The sequence below is a fragment of the Salmo trutta genome, chromosome 7 (genome assembly GCF_901001165.1).
Source record: "Salmo trutta chromosome 7, fSalTru1.1, whole genome shotgun sequence".
NCBI classification, from domain to species: domain Eukaryota; kingdom Metazoa; phylum Chordata; class Actinopteri; order Salmoniformes; family Salmonidae; genus Salmo; species Salmo trutta.
The window spans coordinates 18,025,877-18,042,923 of record NC_042963.1 but is presented as its reverse complement, the minus strand read 5'-3'; the positions used below and the strand labels follow the sequence as shown (position 1 = coordinate 18,042,923).

The 17,047-nt window shown below is 43.4% G+C and overlaps 1 protein-coding gene across 1 annotated transcript in view; it reads right to left on the bottom strand.

Annotated features, from left to right (window-relative positions):
* Positions 1-5,339: 5,339 nt before the first annotated feature.
* The window catches only part of LOC115197041 (plasma membrane calcium-transporting ATPase 1), a 31,238-nt gene continuing 19,530 nt past the window's right edge, over positions 5,340-17,047 (bottom strand). The window contains exons 8-21 of the mRNA XM_029758173.1: positions 15,137-15,283; positions 14,786-15,000; positions 14,403-14,645; positions 13,863-14,104; positions 13,517-13,754; positions 13,115-13,294; positions 12,911-12,998; positions 12,701-12,807; positions 12,374-12,565; positions 11,975-12,188; positions 8,761-8,972; positions 8,551-8,658; positions 8,235-8,423; positions 5,340-8,082 (exon numbers count right to left, since the gene is read on the bottom strand). Coding sequence (XP_029614033.1) covers positions 7,711-8,082; positions 8,235-8,423; positions 8,551-8,658; positions 8,761-8,972; positions 11,975-12,188; positions 12,374-12,565; positions 12,701-12,807; positions 12,911-12,998; positions 13,115-13,294; positions 13,517-13,754; positions 13,863-14,104; positions 14,403-14,645; positions 14,786-15,000; positions 15,137-15,283 — 2,747 coding nt within the window. The 3' untranslated portion in view covers positions 5,340-7,710. The remainder of the gene's footprint in view (positions 8,083-8,234; positions 8,424-8,550; positions 8,659-8,760; positions 8,973-11,974; positions 12,189-12,373; positions 12,566-12,700; positions 12,808-12,910; positions 12,999-13,114; positions 13,295-13,516; positions 13,755-13,862; positions 14,105-14,402; positions 14,646-14,785; positions 15,001-15,136; positions 15,284-17,047) is intronic.

Here is a 17,047-nt window from a genome sequence, read left to right as displayed (position 1 = left end):
TCAGAAGTAAATTAACTTGGCAAGCTTTCGCCAGTTGATGCACCGTTAGAGAGAGAGAGCTGGCCAAAAGTTGGTTTACATTAGCTATTATTTTTGCCTCAATTACTACAGTCGTGGCCAAAAGTTTTGAGAATGACACAAATATTAATTTTCACAAAGTCTGCTGCCTGAATATCTTTAGATATTTTTGTCAGATGTTACTATGGAACACTGAAGTACACTGCTCAAAAAAATAAAGGGAACACTAAAATAACACATCCTAGATCTGAATGAAAGAAATAATCTTATTAAATACTTCTTTCTTTACATAGTTGAATGTGCTGACAACAAAATCACACCAAAATAATCAATGGAAATCCAATTTATCAACCCATGGAGGTCTGGATTTGGAGTCACACTCAAAATTAAAGTGGAAAACCACACTACAGGCTAATCCAACTTTGATGTAATGTCCTTAAAACAAGTCAAAATGAGGCTCAGTAGTGTGTGTGGCCTCCACGTGCCTGTATGACCTCCCTACAACGCCTGGGCATGCTCCTGATGCGGTGGCGGATGGTCTCCTGAGGGATCTCCTCCCAGACCTGGACTAAAGCATCCGCCAACTCCTGGACAGTCTGTGGTGCAACGTGGCGTTGGTGGATGGAGCGAGACATGATGACCCAGATGTGCTCAATTGGATTCAGGTCTGGGGAACGGGCGGGCCAGTCCATAGCATCAATGCCTTCCTCTTGCAGGAACTGCTGACACACTCCAGCCACATGAGGTCTAGCATTGTCTTGCATTAGGAGGAACCCAGGGCCAACCGCACCAGCATATGGTCTCACAAGGGGTCTGAGGATCTCATCTTGGTACTTAATGGCAGTCAGGCTACCTCTGGCAAGCACATGGAGGGCTGTGCGGCCCCCCAAAGAAATGCCACCCCACACCATGACTGACCCACCGCCAAACCGGTCATGCTGGAGGATGTTGCAGGCAGCAGAACGTTCTCCACGGCGTCTCCAGACCCTGTCACGTCTGTCACATGTGCTCAGTGTGAACCTGCTTTCATCTGTGAAGAGCACAGGGCGCCAGTGGCGAATTTGCCAATCTTGGTGTTCTCTGGCAAATTCGCCAAACGTCCTGCACGGTGTTGGGCTGTAAGCACAACCCCCACCTGTGGACGTCGGGCCCTCATACCACCCTCATGGAGTCTGTTTCTGACCGTTTGAGCAGACACATGCACATTTGTGGCCTGCTGGCAGTCATTTTGCAGGGCTCTGGCAGTGCTCCTCCTGCTCCTCCTTGCACAAAGGCGGAGGTAGCGGTCCTGCTGCTGGGTTGTTGCCCTCCTACGGCCTCCTCCACGTCTCCTGATGTACTGGCCTGTCTCCTGGTAGCGCCTCCATGCTCTGGACACTACACTGACAGACACAGCAAACCTTCTTGCCACAGCTCACATTGATGTGCCATCCTGGATGAGCCGCACTACCTGAGCCACTTGTGTGGGTTGTAGACTCTGTCTCATGCTACCACTAGAGTGAAAGCACCACCAGCATTCAAAAAGTGACCAAAACATCAGCCAGGAAGCATAGGAACTGAGAAGTGGTCTGTGGTCACCACCTGCAGAACCACTCCTTTATTGGGGGTGTCTTGCTTATTGCCTATAATTTCCACCTGTTGTCTATTCCATTTGCACAACAGCATGTGAAATTTATTGTCAATCAGTGTTGCTTCCTAAGTGGACAGTTTGATTTCACAGAAGTGTGATTGACTTGGAGTTACATTGTGTTGTTTAAATGTTCCCTTTATTTTTTTGAGCAGTGTATAATTACAAGCATTTCATAAGTGTCAAAGGCTTTTATTGACAATTGCATTAAGTTGATGCAAAGAGTCAATATTTGCAGTGTTGACCCTTCTTTTTCAAGACCTCTGCAATCCGCCTTAGCATGCTGTCAATTAACTTCTGGGCCACATCCTGACTGATAGCAGCCCATTCTTGCATAATCAATGCTTGGAGTTTGTCAGAATTTGTGGGCTTTTGTTTGTCCACCCACCTCTTGAGGATTGACCACAAGTTCTCAATGGGATTAAGGTCTGGGGAGTTTCCTGGCCATGGACCCAAAATATCAATGTTTTGTTCCCTGAGCCATTTAGTTATCACTTTTGCCTTATGGCAAGGTGCTCCATCATGCTGGAAAAGGCATTGTTCATCACCAAACTGTTCCTGGATGGTTGGGAGAAGTTGCTCTCGGAGGATGTGTTGGTATCATTCTTTATTCATAGCTGTGTTCTTAAGCAAAATGTAGAGTGAGCCCACTCCCTTGGCTGAGAAGCAACCCCACACATGAATGGTCTCAGGATGCTTTACTGTTGGCATGACACAGGACTGATGGTAGCGCTCAACTTGTCTTCTCCGGACAAGATTTTTTCCAGATGGCCCAAACAATCGGAAAGAGGATTCATCAGTGAAAATGACTTTACCCCAGTCCTCAGCAGTCCAATCCCTGTACCTTTTGCAGAATATTAGTCTGTCCCTGATGTTTTTCCTAGAGAGAAGTGGCTTCTTTGCTGCCCTTCTTGACACCAGGCCATCCTCCAAAAGTCTTCGCCTCACTGTGTGTGTAGATGCACTCACACCTGCCTGCTGCCATTCCTGAGCAAGCTCTGTACTGGTGGTGCCCCGATCCCGCAGCTGAATCAACTTTAGGAGATGGTCCTGGCGCTTGCTGGACTTTCTTGGGCAGCCTGAATCCTTCTTCACAACATTTGAACCACTCTCCTTGAAGTTCTTAATGATCTGATAAATGGTTGATTTAGGTGCAATCTTACTGGCAGCAATATCCTTGCCTGTGAAGCCCTTTTTGTGCAAAGCAATGATGACGGCACGTGTTTCCTTGCAGGTAACCATGGTTGACAGAGGAAGAACAATGATTCCAAGCACCACCCTCCTTTTGAAGCTTCCAGTCTGTTATTTGAACTCAATCAGCATGACAGAGTGATCTCCAGCCTTGTCCTCGTCAACGCTCACACATGTGTTAACGAGAGAATCACTGACATGATGTCAGCTGGTCCTTTTGTGGCAGGGCTGGAATGCAGTGGACATTTTTGGGGGATTCAGTTAATTTGCATGGCAAAGATGGACTTTGCAATTAATTGCAATTCATCTGATCACTCTTCATAACATTCTGGAGTATATGCAAATTGCCATCATACAAACTGAGTCAGCAGACTTTGTGAAAATTAATATTTGTGTCATTCTCAAAACTTTTGGCCACGACTGTACAGTGACACAATTCAGAACAGGGGCCATTCTTACAGTGTTCTCCCTTTTGTTACGTTACAGCCTTATTCTAAAATTGATTAAATAATAAAATGTCTTCATCAATCTACACACAGTACCCCATAATAACAAAGTGAAAACAGGTTTTTAGAAATGTTTGCAAATTTATCAAAAATTAAAAACAGAAATACCTTATTTACATACGTATTCAGACCCTTTGCTATGAGACTCAAAATTGAGCTCAGGTGCATCCTGTCCTGTTTCCAGTGATCATCCTTGAAATGTTTCTACAACTTGATTGGAGTCCATTTGTGGCACATTAAGTTCATTGGACATGATTTGGAAAGGCACACCCCTGTCTACATAAGGTCCCATAGTTGGCAGTCCATGTCACATCAAAAACCAAGCCATGAGGTCAAAGGAATTGTCTGTAGAGATCCGAGACAGGATTGTGTCCAGGCACAGATCTGAGGAAGTGTACCAAAAAACGTATCCAGCATTGAAGGTCCCCAAGAACACAGTGGTCTCCATCATTCTTAAATGGAAGAAGTTTGGAACCACCAAGACTCGTCCGGCAAAACTGAGCAATCGGGAGAGAAGGGCCTTGGTCAGGGAGGTGACCAAGAACCCGATGATCACTCTGACAGAGCTCTAGAGTTCCTCTGTAGAAATGGGAGAACCTTCCAGAAGGACAACCATCTCTGCAGCACTCCACCAATCAGGCCTTTATGGTAGAGTGGCCAGACGGAAGCCACTCCTCATTTAAAAGGCACATGACAGCCTGCTTGGAGTTTGCCAAAAGGCACCTAAAGGACTCTCACACCATGAGAAACAAGATTCTCTGGTCTGATGAAACCAAGATTGAACTCTTTGGCCTGAATGCCAAGCGTCACACCTAGAGGAAACCTGGCAGGGACTGGGAGACAAGTCAGGTTTGAGGGAAAGATGAAAGGGCAAAGTACAGAGAGATCCTTGATGAAAACCTGCTCCAGAGTGCTCAGGACCTCAGACTGGGGCAAAGGTTTACCTTCCAACAGGAGAGCGACCCTAAGCACACAGCCAAGGCAACGCAGGAGTGGCTTCAGGACAAGTCTCTGAATGTCCTTGAGTGGCCCAGCCAGAGCCCGGACTTGAACTTGATCGAACATCTCTGGAGAGACCTGAAAACAGCTCTGCAGAGATGCTCCCCATCCAACCTGACAGAGCTTGAATGGATCTGCAGAGAAGAATGGAAGAATCTCCCTAAATACAGGTGTGCCAAGCTTGTAACGTCAGACCCAAGAAGACTTGAGGCTGTAATCGCTAGGTACTTCAAGGTACTTCAACAAAGTACTGCGTAAATGGTCAGAATACTTATGTAAATGTTATATATTCATATTTTAAATTTTTATACATTTGCAAAACATTCTAAAAACCTGTTTTTATTTTGTCATTATGGGGTATTGTGTATAGATTGATGAGGAGAAAATAAGATTAAATCCATTTTAGAATAAGGCTATAATGTAACAAAATGTGTAAAAAGTCGAGGTCTGAATACTTTTCGAATGCACTGTATTTGATACCATTCCACTTATTCCACTCCAGCCATTACCACAAGCCAGTCTTCCCCAATTAAGGTGCCATCAATCACCTGTTCCAGTAACTGCCAATCATCCCTTGAGCAAGGCACTTAACATGCTCCAGGGGCGCTGCTCTGACCATGCTGCTCCAGCCTGTTGTGTGGTACTGTGACACCAAAAATAAACAAATGTATATGGACCAATAAAGATTCCATTGTATTATAAGGGATTTGGATTTACAGCATTCAACTTTATTTAGACTACATTTTTAAAAAATGATATTTTTGTACTTTTACTCATGGGTTTTTCAATAATACGGTATTGTAGTGCTAGCATTGCAAACAACTGGGAGGACCACATACTAGTAGGCATACATGTGGTGTGTTTTTTTCAGCAACATGTCTTTCTGCACCTACATTTCTTATGACACTGATGACCAAATTCAATAGCATTTTTCAATTCATTGAGTATGCTGCAACAATGACAGACTGTTGAGAAAATAGAGAACAGATTCAATACCATTTGTAGGTAAGCTAAATATTAATCCTTTATTTTCAAAAACCATACACAGTACTCAATAAGTTTCAAAAATAAATATCAACCACAAGAACCATTTACACTGCTCAAAATAAACGGTCATTAAGTACTTTTTTTTACCAAATATTTAGATATAAAAATGTATAATCCATAAAGAGATTGATAAACATTCATTCTCAATTGTGGAATGAAACTACAGAGAAACTCAAAAGTGACCCACAGAAACTTTCTCCCATTTTTACCACCTAAGTACTTTCTTTGGATTTATACCTATCTTTTGATGCAGTTTGTAATTGCAACACAGGGAAGAAATCCAAAATAAATATGTCGTCAAATTAACTGCGACCCTGACATGAATTCCAGAAACATAAAATTGGTCCTGTACTGTGAAAAGTTGCGTAAAAAAAGTGTAATGAAGTTAATAATTTTTAGACCATAATGTAACAAAAATATTTTTTGAAATACCGTTCTCCACTGCCCAGGACCTCTTTTTTTGTTCTAGCATTCCTGGTTTTTAGGTTTCTGACTTTTGTTTTTTATAGCACTTGGTAAACATGTAGGCTATTTTCAATGACTCTGTGAGGGTATTTTGACTTTAGGCTAGCAAAATGTTTGGAATCATTTTCAATCCTCTCCTAACTGATGATACCTTGACTTTTGTGACAGATGAAAGCTACGCTATATTTTACAAAATGTAAGTCTCCCTAAAGGAGGTTTAGTGCAATAAAGTACTCTGAGAGTCGAAAGTCTTTTGTGTCTTGAGTATTTTCTGTTTCCTGGAGGGTATTTCACAAAGCAGTTTCAATATGTTAGTCTGCTAAAAAATATAACATTCTCCCAGGTCACGAGAGAGATCAAAATTATATGAGTATCACTTAATCAACTCATACTGTACATTAATGATATGGAGAATCAAGTTATTTCAGTTAGATGGATGAACCCATTGATCCTATTTTGTGAAATACCACTCAGGTCCTTAAAACCATTCAATACATTTAATTCCTTTGAATTAGGTTATCTTTGATCAAACAACTACTTTCTCTTGATTTCAAAATCCTAAAAGTAACAATCTACTCGCTGTACAAAATGTTCTCTACAGAAAAATCTGAAACAGTAACTGGTTTATCCTTATCCTTGATCCATAATGATCTTTCAATGGATCAGTGGTCAGTGCTTTTGATCAGTGGTCTAGATTGAAAGCACTAGGGACACAAATAGGAGCTCCACCACTTTCCAGTAATCATGAAATTGAGTTTTGGAATGATTTGGGAACAAAGTTAAAGAGATTCTCCGGTACTTTTGTATACTTTTTAACCAGTAGTTTTGAAAGTAGCAGCACTCACGAGCCAAAAGTGGTCCCTGAAGATTGCTTACTACGTCACATATGTGTGGAAATGTGCACCATGCCATTGCTATCTCTCTCTCTCTCTCTCTGCTGTGTCCACTGAGCCATTGGGCCTGCCCTGCAACTTCATTGGATAACACTGGGCAGGCCTCCTGCTAGCTGTCACTCAAATGCTGAAGCTCATTGGCTAGAACTTGAATTGCTATGGGGGTGACCCACGTGGGTGGAAATGTAGGGAAAATTGTGCTGCAAAGCTTCAAGAAAACAATCACTTTCAAAATAAGGATTTCTTGGCTAATTGAGATAAGACAGTAATTATGCTCATAGATTATGCAGGTATGTACTACATATTGACACATCCAGCCCAAAGCTGGAGGTTTAAAAAACAATTTCTTAGTCGCCAAAGTACCGGAGCATGTCTTTTAATATTTACAGTGTGGAAGTGTGAACATGGATATTTGAGGACATTTTCCACTTATCTCAATGTCTTCTTATAAACATTTAAAACCAATTTCTTCTTACTTCGCTAGATATTTATATGTATCTAGGAAAAACACACCAAATAGAACCTGCAGGCATATTAGTTCAGTTTCAACAGAAACCTTGCTTTTCTCCTAAAAGACAGCAATATCTAAAATACATTATTTCTTTTTTCATTTCACAGTATGCAGCCCCACTTTGTACATATTATAACGTTGGTTTTTCACGGACAATCAAAGTTTCACAAACATGTAAACAGGGTTGCTTTCACAACATGAATGAAATCATAAAAATATTAATAGCCAATGCTGATGTACAGCAATGCATACCAGTCTCCCTGTTCATTTAATTATGAAAAAAAAGGTCTATAATTCTTCCACGCAAAATGTGCACCTCTCCTCGATACAAGACCCAAAAATGTTTTAGGAACCAAACATATAAGTAAAAACAGAAACCCATGAGGCTTCCAGAAGCCCTCTCTCCCCAAATGGGCTGAGGTGAGGGGGTAATTACTGGTATTAGGGCCCAGCTCAGAGGGAAGTCTCCAGGCTGTGCAGCGGGCTCCCAGGGCGCGGCGGCAGCGCAGCACTCTGGGGGATACCGCCAGTCTTTGGGCTCTCTTTGTAGAAGGGGATGATCCTGTCCACAGCATTATTGTTCTGGTTGGGCGTGGACGGAAGGGTGGCCAGCATGGAGGGTGGGGGCAGGGTCTGTGCAGCGTTGCGCTTGGTGGGAGCATCGTCCTCCCCCTCTGTGTCGTCGATGAGGGGGATCTGCGGCTCCGAGTCTTCTATCCGGAACTCCGGGGTGGTCATGAAGTTGTGGATTGAGTTGCGGGACTCAGGGGTCTCCAGGCCTTCGTAGGGGGACAAAGTGTCTTGGAAGGCATTCACTACGCGGATCTGGATGGTTTGGGGAGGAAGACACAGTCAACATTTTAGTATTGAGTCCCCATCGAAAGTTAAAGCACAATCCTGAGTTTGTATCCTTGGTTTGGTGTAAAGCTGAGGGATGATTGTGAGCTGAGATGTAATTATGAGTTGATCAAACAAACCTGAGTCTGGATCCTGCCTAGGCCTCTGCACCAGAGTACCTGCCCCCTTCTCATCTCCATCTCACCGTGGTCGATCTCATCCAGGTCCTCCATCTCCTCCATCTCATCCTCAGGGATCTCCTCCTGCTGCGTGCCATGACCTGCAGACTTCAGGAACTTCAGCTGGCTGGTGGGGACAGTGGTGACCACCTAGAAATGAACAGACAGGAACTCAAATGTTGTCACTAATTTGACAATACATTTGTGACAAAACTTCATAACAGCCAAGTAGATCATAGGGACTTTGGAAGACATTAGAAACCTGTGAGAATCTCACCTGGCCCCACAGTAGACATCCAAAGCCCAAGAACACACACCAGAGCCACTGGTCGATGCTGAGGCCCACACAGCTGAAAGGTTTCCCTCCAAACTGAACAATTACAATCTGGACAACAAAACACAGGGTGATTAGAGAACAATGTTATTTTCTGTCCGATGTGAAATCTCCTCTGTGTGAATATCCTGTATGGATCTGAAGGCTGCTCACCTGGATAATGAACGTTCCGAACACAATGGAGCAGAAGATCATGTTTTTGAAAATGCCGTCAAAGACGTTACGCTCGCCGTGGATCTTGCGAGCGTTGATTTCGTTGAAGAGCTGCATCATGACGAAGGTGTTGAAAACAATGGTGTAATGTTCCGAGGGAGGGGCATGGAGAGGCGCATACCTCCCGCTGTCAATGTCGAAAATCTGCTCCCCTGTGGTGGCAACATACAGGTACATAATAACAAGGCCCACTGGAGACAAGCAATACGGATCAAGTCATTTATTAGATCAATAGATTTGCTTTCATATCTTCATTAAGAACAAAGTTAGATGTCCAATTGGCACGACTAACTAATTTGAACCCAGGCGGTACTCACCGGTAGGGTTGCAAAGCTACTGATAATTTACCAAAGTTACGGGAATCTTTGGCAATCTATGGCAATCTTTGGTAATTCATACTTGAATAACTTGAATTTAAAAAAATGTATTCATATATAGTATACACTTTTTATATCAAAGGGCAGTGGTGAAAAAAGTACTCAATTGTCATACTGTAAAAGTAAAGATAGTAAAAGTGAAAGTCACCCAGTAAAATACTACTTGAGTAAAAGTCTAAAAGTATTTGGTTTTAAATATACTTCGGTATCAAAAGTAAATGGAATTGCTAAAATGTACTTCAGTGTTAAAAGTAGAAGTATAAATAATTTCAACTTCCTTATAAACTCAGCAAAAAAAGAAACGTCCTTTCACTCTCAACTAAGTTCATTTTCAGCAAACTTACATGTGTAAATATTTGTATGAACATAACAAGATTCAACAACTGAGACATAAACTGAACAAGTTCCTCAGACATGTGACTAACAGAAATGGAATAATGTGTCCCTGAACAAAGGGGGGGTCAAAATCAAAAGTAACAGTCAGTATCTGGTGTGGCCAACAGCTGCATTAAGTTCTGCAGTGCATCTCCTCCTCATGGACTGCAGCAGATTTGCCAGTTCTTGCTGTGAGATGTTATCCCACTCTTCCACTAAGGCACCTGCAAGTTCCCGGACATTTCTTGGGGGAATGGCCCTAGCCCTCACCCTCCGATCCAACAGGTCCCAGACGTGCTCAATGGGATTGAGATCTGGGCTCTTCGCTGGCCATGGCAGAACACTGACATTCCTGTCTTGCAGGAAATCACACACAGAACGAGCAGTATGGCTGGTGGCATTGTCATGCTGGAGGGTCATGTCAGGATGCACCTGCAGGAAGGGTACGACATGAGGGAGGAGGATGTCTTCGCTGTAACGTACAGCGTTGAGATTGCCTGCAATGACAACAAGCTCAGTCCGATGATGCTGTGGCACACCGCCCCAGACCATGACGGACACTCTACCTCCAAATCAATCCCGCTCCAGAGTACAGGCTTCGGTGTAACGCTCATTCCTTCGACGATAAACGCGAATCCAACCATCACCCCTGGTGAGACAAAACTGCGACTCGTCAGTAAAGAGCACTTTTTGCCAGCGACTGTGGGTTTGTGCCCATAGGCTACGTTGTTGCCGGTGATGTCTGGTGAGGACCTGCCTTACAACAGGCCTACAAGCCCTCGGTCCAGCCTCTTTCAGCTTATTGCGGACAGTCTGAGCACTGATTGTGCGTTCCTGGTGTAACTCGGGCAGTTGTTGTTGCCATCCTGTACCTGTCCCGCAGGTGTGATATTCGGATATACCAATCCTGTGCAGGCGTTGTTACACATGGTCTGCCACTGCAAGGACGATCAGCTGTCCGTCCTGTCTTCCTGTAGCGCTGCCTTAGGCGTCTCAAGGTACGGACATTGCAATTTATTGCCCTGGCCACATCTGCAGTCCTCATGCCTCCTGCAGCATGCCTAAGGCACATTCACGCAGATGAGCAGGGACCCTGGGCATCTTTCTTTTGGTGTTTTTCCGAGTCAGTAGAAAGGGCTCTTTAGTGTCCTAAGTTTTCATAACTGTGACCTAAATTGCCTACCGTAAGCTGTTAGTGTCTTAACGACCGTTCCACAGGTTCATGTTCATTAATTGTTTATGGTTCGTTGAACAAGCATGGGAAACAGTGTTCAAACACTTTACAATGAAGATCTGTGAAGTTATTTGGATTTTACCTAATCATCTTTGAAAGACAGGGTCCTGAAAAAGGGACAGTTCTTTTTTTGCTGAGCTTATTAAGCAAACCAGACAGCACAATATTTTTTTTATGTTTTAACGGATAGCCAGGGGCCTACTCAAACACAGAATTTACAAACAAAGCATTTGTGTTTAGTGAGTCCGCCAGATTTAATTAAGTACATTACACCACTGTCTAGGGATGGATCAAAATATAGAAAAAGGTTACCTGGAGGAAAATGGGGGAGGGTCATGCTTTTTGAATTTCAATCAAGTAGAGGGTTTAGTCTTTTTTTGTAGTCCAGGGGAGGGTCATGTAATTTGTCATTGATGAAATCTCGATATTTGTCAGTGTTTGAGTTGTTTATCTTTGTGTGCCTAATGCTGACCCTTATCTCTGATTCTCCGCTGGGCGGGCAATATCAATAGGTTATAGGCTACGAAGTGCATCCTCTGAGAGGCACAGAGCAAAGTTATATTTCTAAGATAGCTGCTGGGATGGTGTAAATACAACTAGGCTGCATTACGCCCATTACAACCTGAGCCCCGGCCTCCTCTGCTCTTGCTGATCAAACACGTTTTTGTGTGCTGCCTAACCAATGGCTGTGCTGTGTAGGCCTAAAGTGGCAGTTCAGGAGGAGAGTCAAAGGCTTCTTCCGAATATTTTATTTATATATTAGGCCTAGTCCAAAAAATCTTGCTCCCGGACTAGCCTATAGCCCAGGCCTTTCCAACCCTGTTCTTGGAGAGCCACTCTTCTGTAGGTTTTCGCTCCAACCCCAGCTATAACTAACCTGATTCACCTTATCAACCAGATAATTATTAGAATCAGGTGTGCAAGATTACGGTTTGAGTGAAAACCTACAGGACGGTAGCTCTCCAGGCTTGCTGAAACCTTCATTTTAAACACCAATTGTATTCACTATTTATTCTTAGGATAATGTTTTAATTTATTTTATTATTTTATATATTAGGCCACAAATAGTGCCAGACATAATTACAGACACCTGTGATAATCTGAATTACCCAAAAGGGACACTTTGAAAGTTTGCAGTAATATACCCTCCCCTTGCAACACTGCTCACCGGTGAAGAGCAGGGTGAAGATGACAGTGAGCTGGTAGACAGCATGGCCCAGGATGTTCTTCATCATGGTGCGGGAGATGAGGGGCTTGTTGCGGCCATACGGTTTCCTCAGCAGCAGAGACTCGGTGGGTGGCTCAGTGGCCAGGGCCAGGGAGGCAAAGGTGTCCATGATCAGGTTCACCCACAGCATCTGGACAGCTTTGAGAGGAGAATCCTGGGGGAAGATGTAGTTTGGGTTATGTATAGCTCCCCAGTTTTCAAAGACCGTTGTAACTTGTAGAGTTGAAAAGAAAAACTCCCTATAGTGAGTCAGCCGCTCTCTAGTTGACCAATGCATCCCCTTTTCAAGCAGAAAGACAAGATGGGAAGGATGGATATGACAGCAATACAGTGTCTTACCTGTGTGATACATGCTCCGGTGAAGGCCACGATGACAGCCACCACGTTGACTGTCAACTGGAACTGGAGGAACTTGGAGATGCTGTCGTAGACGTTCCGCCCCCACATCACCGCCTTGACAATGCTGCTGAAGTTGTCGTCTGTCAGGATGATGTCTGAGGCCTCTTTGGCTACGTCCGTGCCCGCAATGCCCTGTGGGCACAGCATGTCACAGTGCATTAGTCACAGGACCAAAAGTACCCATCTGGTCAAATCAGAGGGACAATATACTGATCATATTGATGGGATATAACATACGCCAGATCATGAAGTATAAAAATACCATACCATGGCAAATCCAACATCTGCTTTCTTCAAGGCAGGGCCGTCATTAGTGCCATCTCCTGTTACAGCAACAACTTGTCTTGGTTCTAGTACAGTGCTATCCATTATACCTGTGAACAGAGGCAAGCATCATCTCTTTAGATAATAATAATAATATGTAAGACCAAAAAATGTATCTGTAGTAATAAATGAAAAATTACCCCCCAAACATACCTTTTACTAAAGTATGTTTGTCAGTGGGTGAGGATCTTGCAAGCACACGGAGTTTAGGCCAAATCTTATCAATGCGTTCTTGCTCAATCTGGAAGTAGATTGTTTCTTGGGTCACTCTATCATTTTTCACTCTATTCTTGGGTCACTCACCATTTTTTTTCACAGAAACAGATTCATTTTGTGAGAGAAAGAGAGGAATATTACCTCTCCCAGTGGGTTTCTTATCCGTCGGTTGAACTCTTTGCCGTCTATACAGAGGAAGTCATCTCCGGGGTGCACTATGCCACACTTACTGGCAATGGCGCGAGCCGTGTTGATGTTGTCCCCTGTGACCATGCGCACCGTGATGCCAGCGCGCTGACACCTCTTAATGGCGTCAGGAACCTAGGGTGGAAAAAAAAAACTTTATTTTTCAGATTATGGAAATACGTGTTTAGCTTATAATCTAACACCCAAAGACACACTCACAAAGACCTGCTCTCCCCTTCAGGGGGATTATACATGTACATTGCTGAGGGTTATACCACCACAAACATCTACCTCCTTGAATTAATTGGACCTTTGCAACAAGGACTTTGATTGGGCATATCCCGCTTGTCCTTTTACCTCTGGTCGTACAGGGTCCTCAATGCCCACCACACACAAACAGGTGAGGCCGGTGAGGATGTCAGTTTCGTTTTCCCAGTCAGGCTCGCCGTCGCCCGGGGGAAAGTCCCTGTAGGCCAGGCATATGGTTCTCAGGCCCTCGGAGGCCATGGGCTCGATCACATTCTTCACCACATCGTCTCTGTCCCTGGGCTTGAAGACCTTAGCCTCCCCGCTCGCTGTCATGATCTTACAACACCTGCGATGAGATAAAGAGGAAATCTATATTAGGTTTCGGACAAATAATACTGGGGAAGTTCATTTAGTTAATTTGCAGGAAAGCAAGAAACTGAAAGTGCCAGTCTACTTCTTTAGGAGGATCTCTGAGGCTCCTTTGCTGAACATGCGGTAACTCCCATCAGCGTTCTTCAGCACTGTGCTCATGGACTTCCTGACTGAGTTGAAGGTGTAGACCTTGAAGAGCTTCTCCTCTGGGATCTCGTTGCGGATGGTCATATAGTCACGTCTCAGATCCAAGACAAAGCCCAGCAAGGCACATTCGGTCTTGTTGCCCACCTGGCGTGGCAGCCCGCCCTCCTTCTCAGGAGACTGAGACAAACCATTTACACATTAAGGTCAGTTCCAAACTTCAAATCAACTAACATAACTGATACTTTGTACGAAAATGTACCATTATATCAATACATGATTTAAATGAAAGTCTGAGTTCTCAGATTTCAAGAGGATTTGGCCCTGGCTTGAAATCCCTGACCCGGTACTCAATGTATTTGCTCAGATGTCAATGAACGATTGCTATGAAAAGAGCTGTATTGCGCATCTCTTTGTATTCTGTTTGACAGAGGTGAAAACCTCAACTCGGAGTCTCAAGTGAAGTATGTTCACTTACCATGATCTTGGATGTGTAAGCACAGTTGACTCCGATGCCCATAATGAGCAGGTCCAAGACTTTTCCTGGGATGAGGTCAGACTCAGGAACCTTCCTATAGTGCCTGTCTCCCAGATAAGCCTGGACCACGGTCATCCTGTTCATGGTTAATGTCCCCGTTTTGTCAGAGCAAATGGCTGTGGCGTTGCCCATGGTTTCACAGGCATCCAGGTGCCTCACCAGATTGTTGTCTTTCATCATTTTCTGAGGAAGATAGGAGGCTATGATTTGGGATCTGGCAATGCCTTTCTTAATTGCTCCTGTCTGTAATATATATATATATATATATATATATATATATATATACTATAGTAACATTCTAGTGACAAAGTAGTGATACCTACTTTGACAGAATACGCAAGTGAGATGGTGACGGCCAGGGGGAGACCTTCGGGTACGGCCACCACAAGCACAGTAACACCAATGATAAAGAACTTGACGCAGAACTGAATGTAGATGGGCGTGCAGTCCGCGATCCACGGTAGGCCCTGGATCCAGAAGGTGTCCACCATAAACAGAGTTATCAGGATGATGACTGTCAACCCTGACATGAACAGGCCTGGACAGAGGAAAGGATAGTAGTGTACTGTACACAATGAAATAATAACATGTTTGCAATAATGACAAACTGGGACAAGCTGCTGCGGAAATCAAACACACTTTCAAAATTCAGAATTCCCTTGAGATGGTCTTACCTGCTTTGCCGATCTGCACCGCTAATTTGGTCAATTTCCCCTGGAGCACAGACTTCTCCTTCTTAGGGTGGGCTTTCTTCTTCTCCTCTCCTTCGTCGTCACTGTTGAGGGCCTGCATCTCCACGCCTGCACCATCCTGAGACTTACCTGAGGGAGAGGAGAGGATGGGTCCAAAGACATTAAGTTTAAATAGAGACATTTTAATTAAAATTGTTGATGCAGCCAATCAAAAAAGTATGAAATGGGAAAAATAGTCGAAGAATAGTACATTAGTGTGTAAGGGTTCATAGTGAGATGGCACTGCTACTGCTTGGAAACAGATAGGGGGTGCTATTCTATGTGATACACCGCACGACACTATGGTGTTTGGTTCACAGTCCTTAATCCGAGTCTGGGGATTATTGCTCCTTCGTGGCTGAGATTCTTTACAAACAAATTCTTCCACCATCATCCCAAAACATGCCCACGTTCTGTAATAGTACAAACACACACCCACCAGAACCCTAAATACTCAAAACATTTGTAAGTGAAATAAAGGGACATTGTTCATCCAGGCAAATGTGTGAGTGAGTGTGTGTGTCTGTAAGTGTGTACAGTATGTGTGTCTGTAAGTGTGTACAGTATGTGTGCGTGTAAGTGTGTACAGTATGTGTGTCTGTAAGTGTGTACAGTATGTGTAAGTGTAAGTGTGTATGTGTGCGTGTAAGTGTGTATAGTATGTGTGCCTGTAAGTGTGTACAGTATGTGTGTCTGTAAATGTGTACAGTATGTATGCATGTAAATGTGTACAGTATGTATGCGTGTAAATGTGTACAGTATGTGTGTCTGTAAGTGTGTACAGTATGTGTGTCTGTAAGTGTGTACAGTATGTGTGTCTGTAAGTGTCTACAGTATGTGTGTCTGTAAGTGTGTACAGTATGTGTGTCTGTAAGTGTGTACAGTATGTGTGTCTGTAAGTGTGTACAGTATGTGTGTCTGTAAGTGTGCTGATTCAAAAACAGTACATAAGGTTGTTAGCTAAGGGAAGAAAGGCACAGGGAAAAATCAGCTGCTGAGCTTAAGAGCTGTAATCTCCTTGGTCCTAATCACCATGAACAGAGTCAAGAGCACCTGCTGCTCGGGCCACAGGAACACACACATGACCATATGGCCTCAGGGACACACAGGGCTACACTCAGACTATACACACCTTATGCACAAACCGGAGCTCTATACTATGAATTTAGTTTGAGGTAACTTTGGTCAACTCTGAGTTCAACTTGGGATAACCAATACCATGAAAGTGGCTCACCTTTAAGCAAGGTCAATTTCTATGCCAACGAATCCTTCAGATCTAACCTGAGTCATATACTACAAATCTAGTTTGAGGATTTAGTGAGATACATTGCCTTCAGAAAGTATTTACATCCCTTGACTTTTTCCACATTTTGTTGTGTTACAGCCTTTAAAATTGATTAAATGTAGATTTTTTCCACTGGCCTACACACAATACCTTATAATGTCAAAGTGGAATTATGTTTTTAGAAATATTTACCAATTAACTAAACATGAAAAGCTGAAATGTCTTGAGTCAATAAGTATTCATCCCCTTTGTTATGGCAAGCCGAAATAAGCTCAGGAGTAAAAATGTGCTTAACAAGTCACATAATAAGTTGCATGGACTCACTCTGTGTGCAACAATAGTGTTTAACATGATTTTTGAATGACTAGCTAATTTCTGTACCCCACACACACAAATATGTCTAAGGTCCCTAAGGCGAGCAGTGGACTTCAAACAGAGATTCATCCACAAAGACCAGGGAGGTTTTTCAATGCTTCATGAAGAAGCGCACCTATTGGTAGATCAAAAAAAAGATAAACAAATTTTACATTTAATATCCTTTTGATCATGGTGAAGTTATTATTTACACT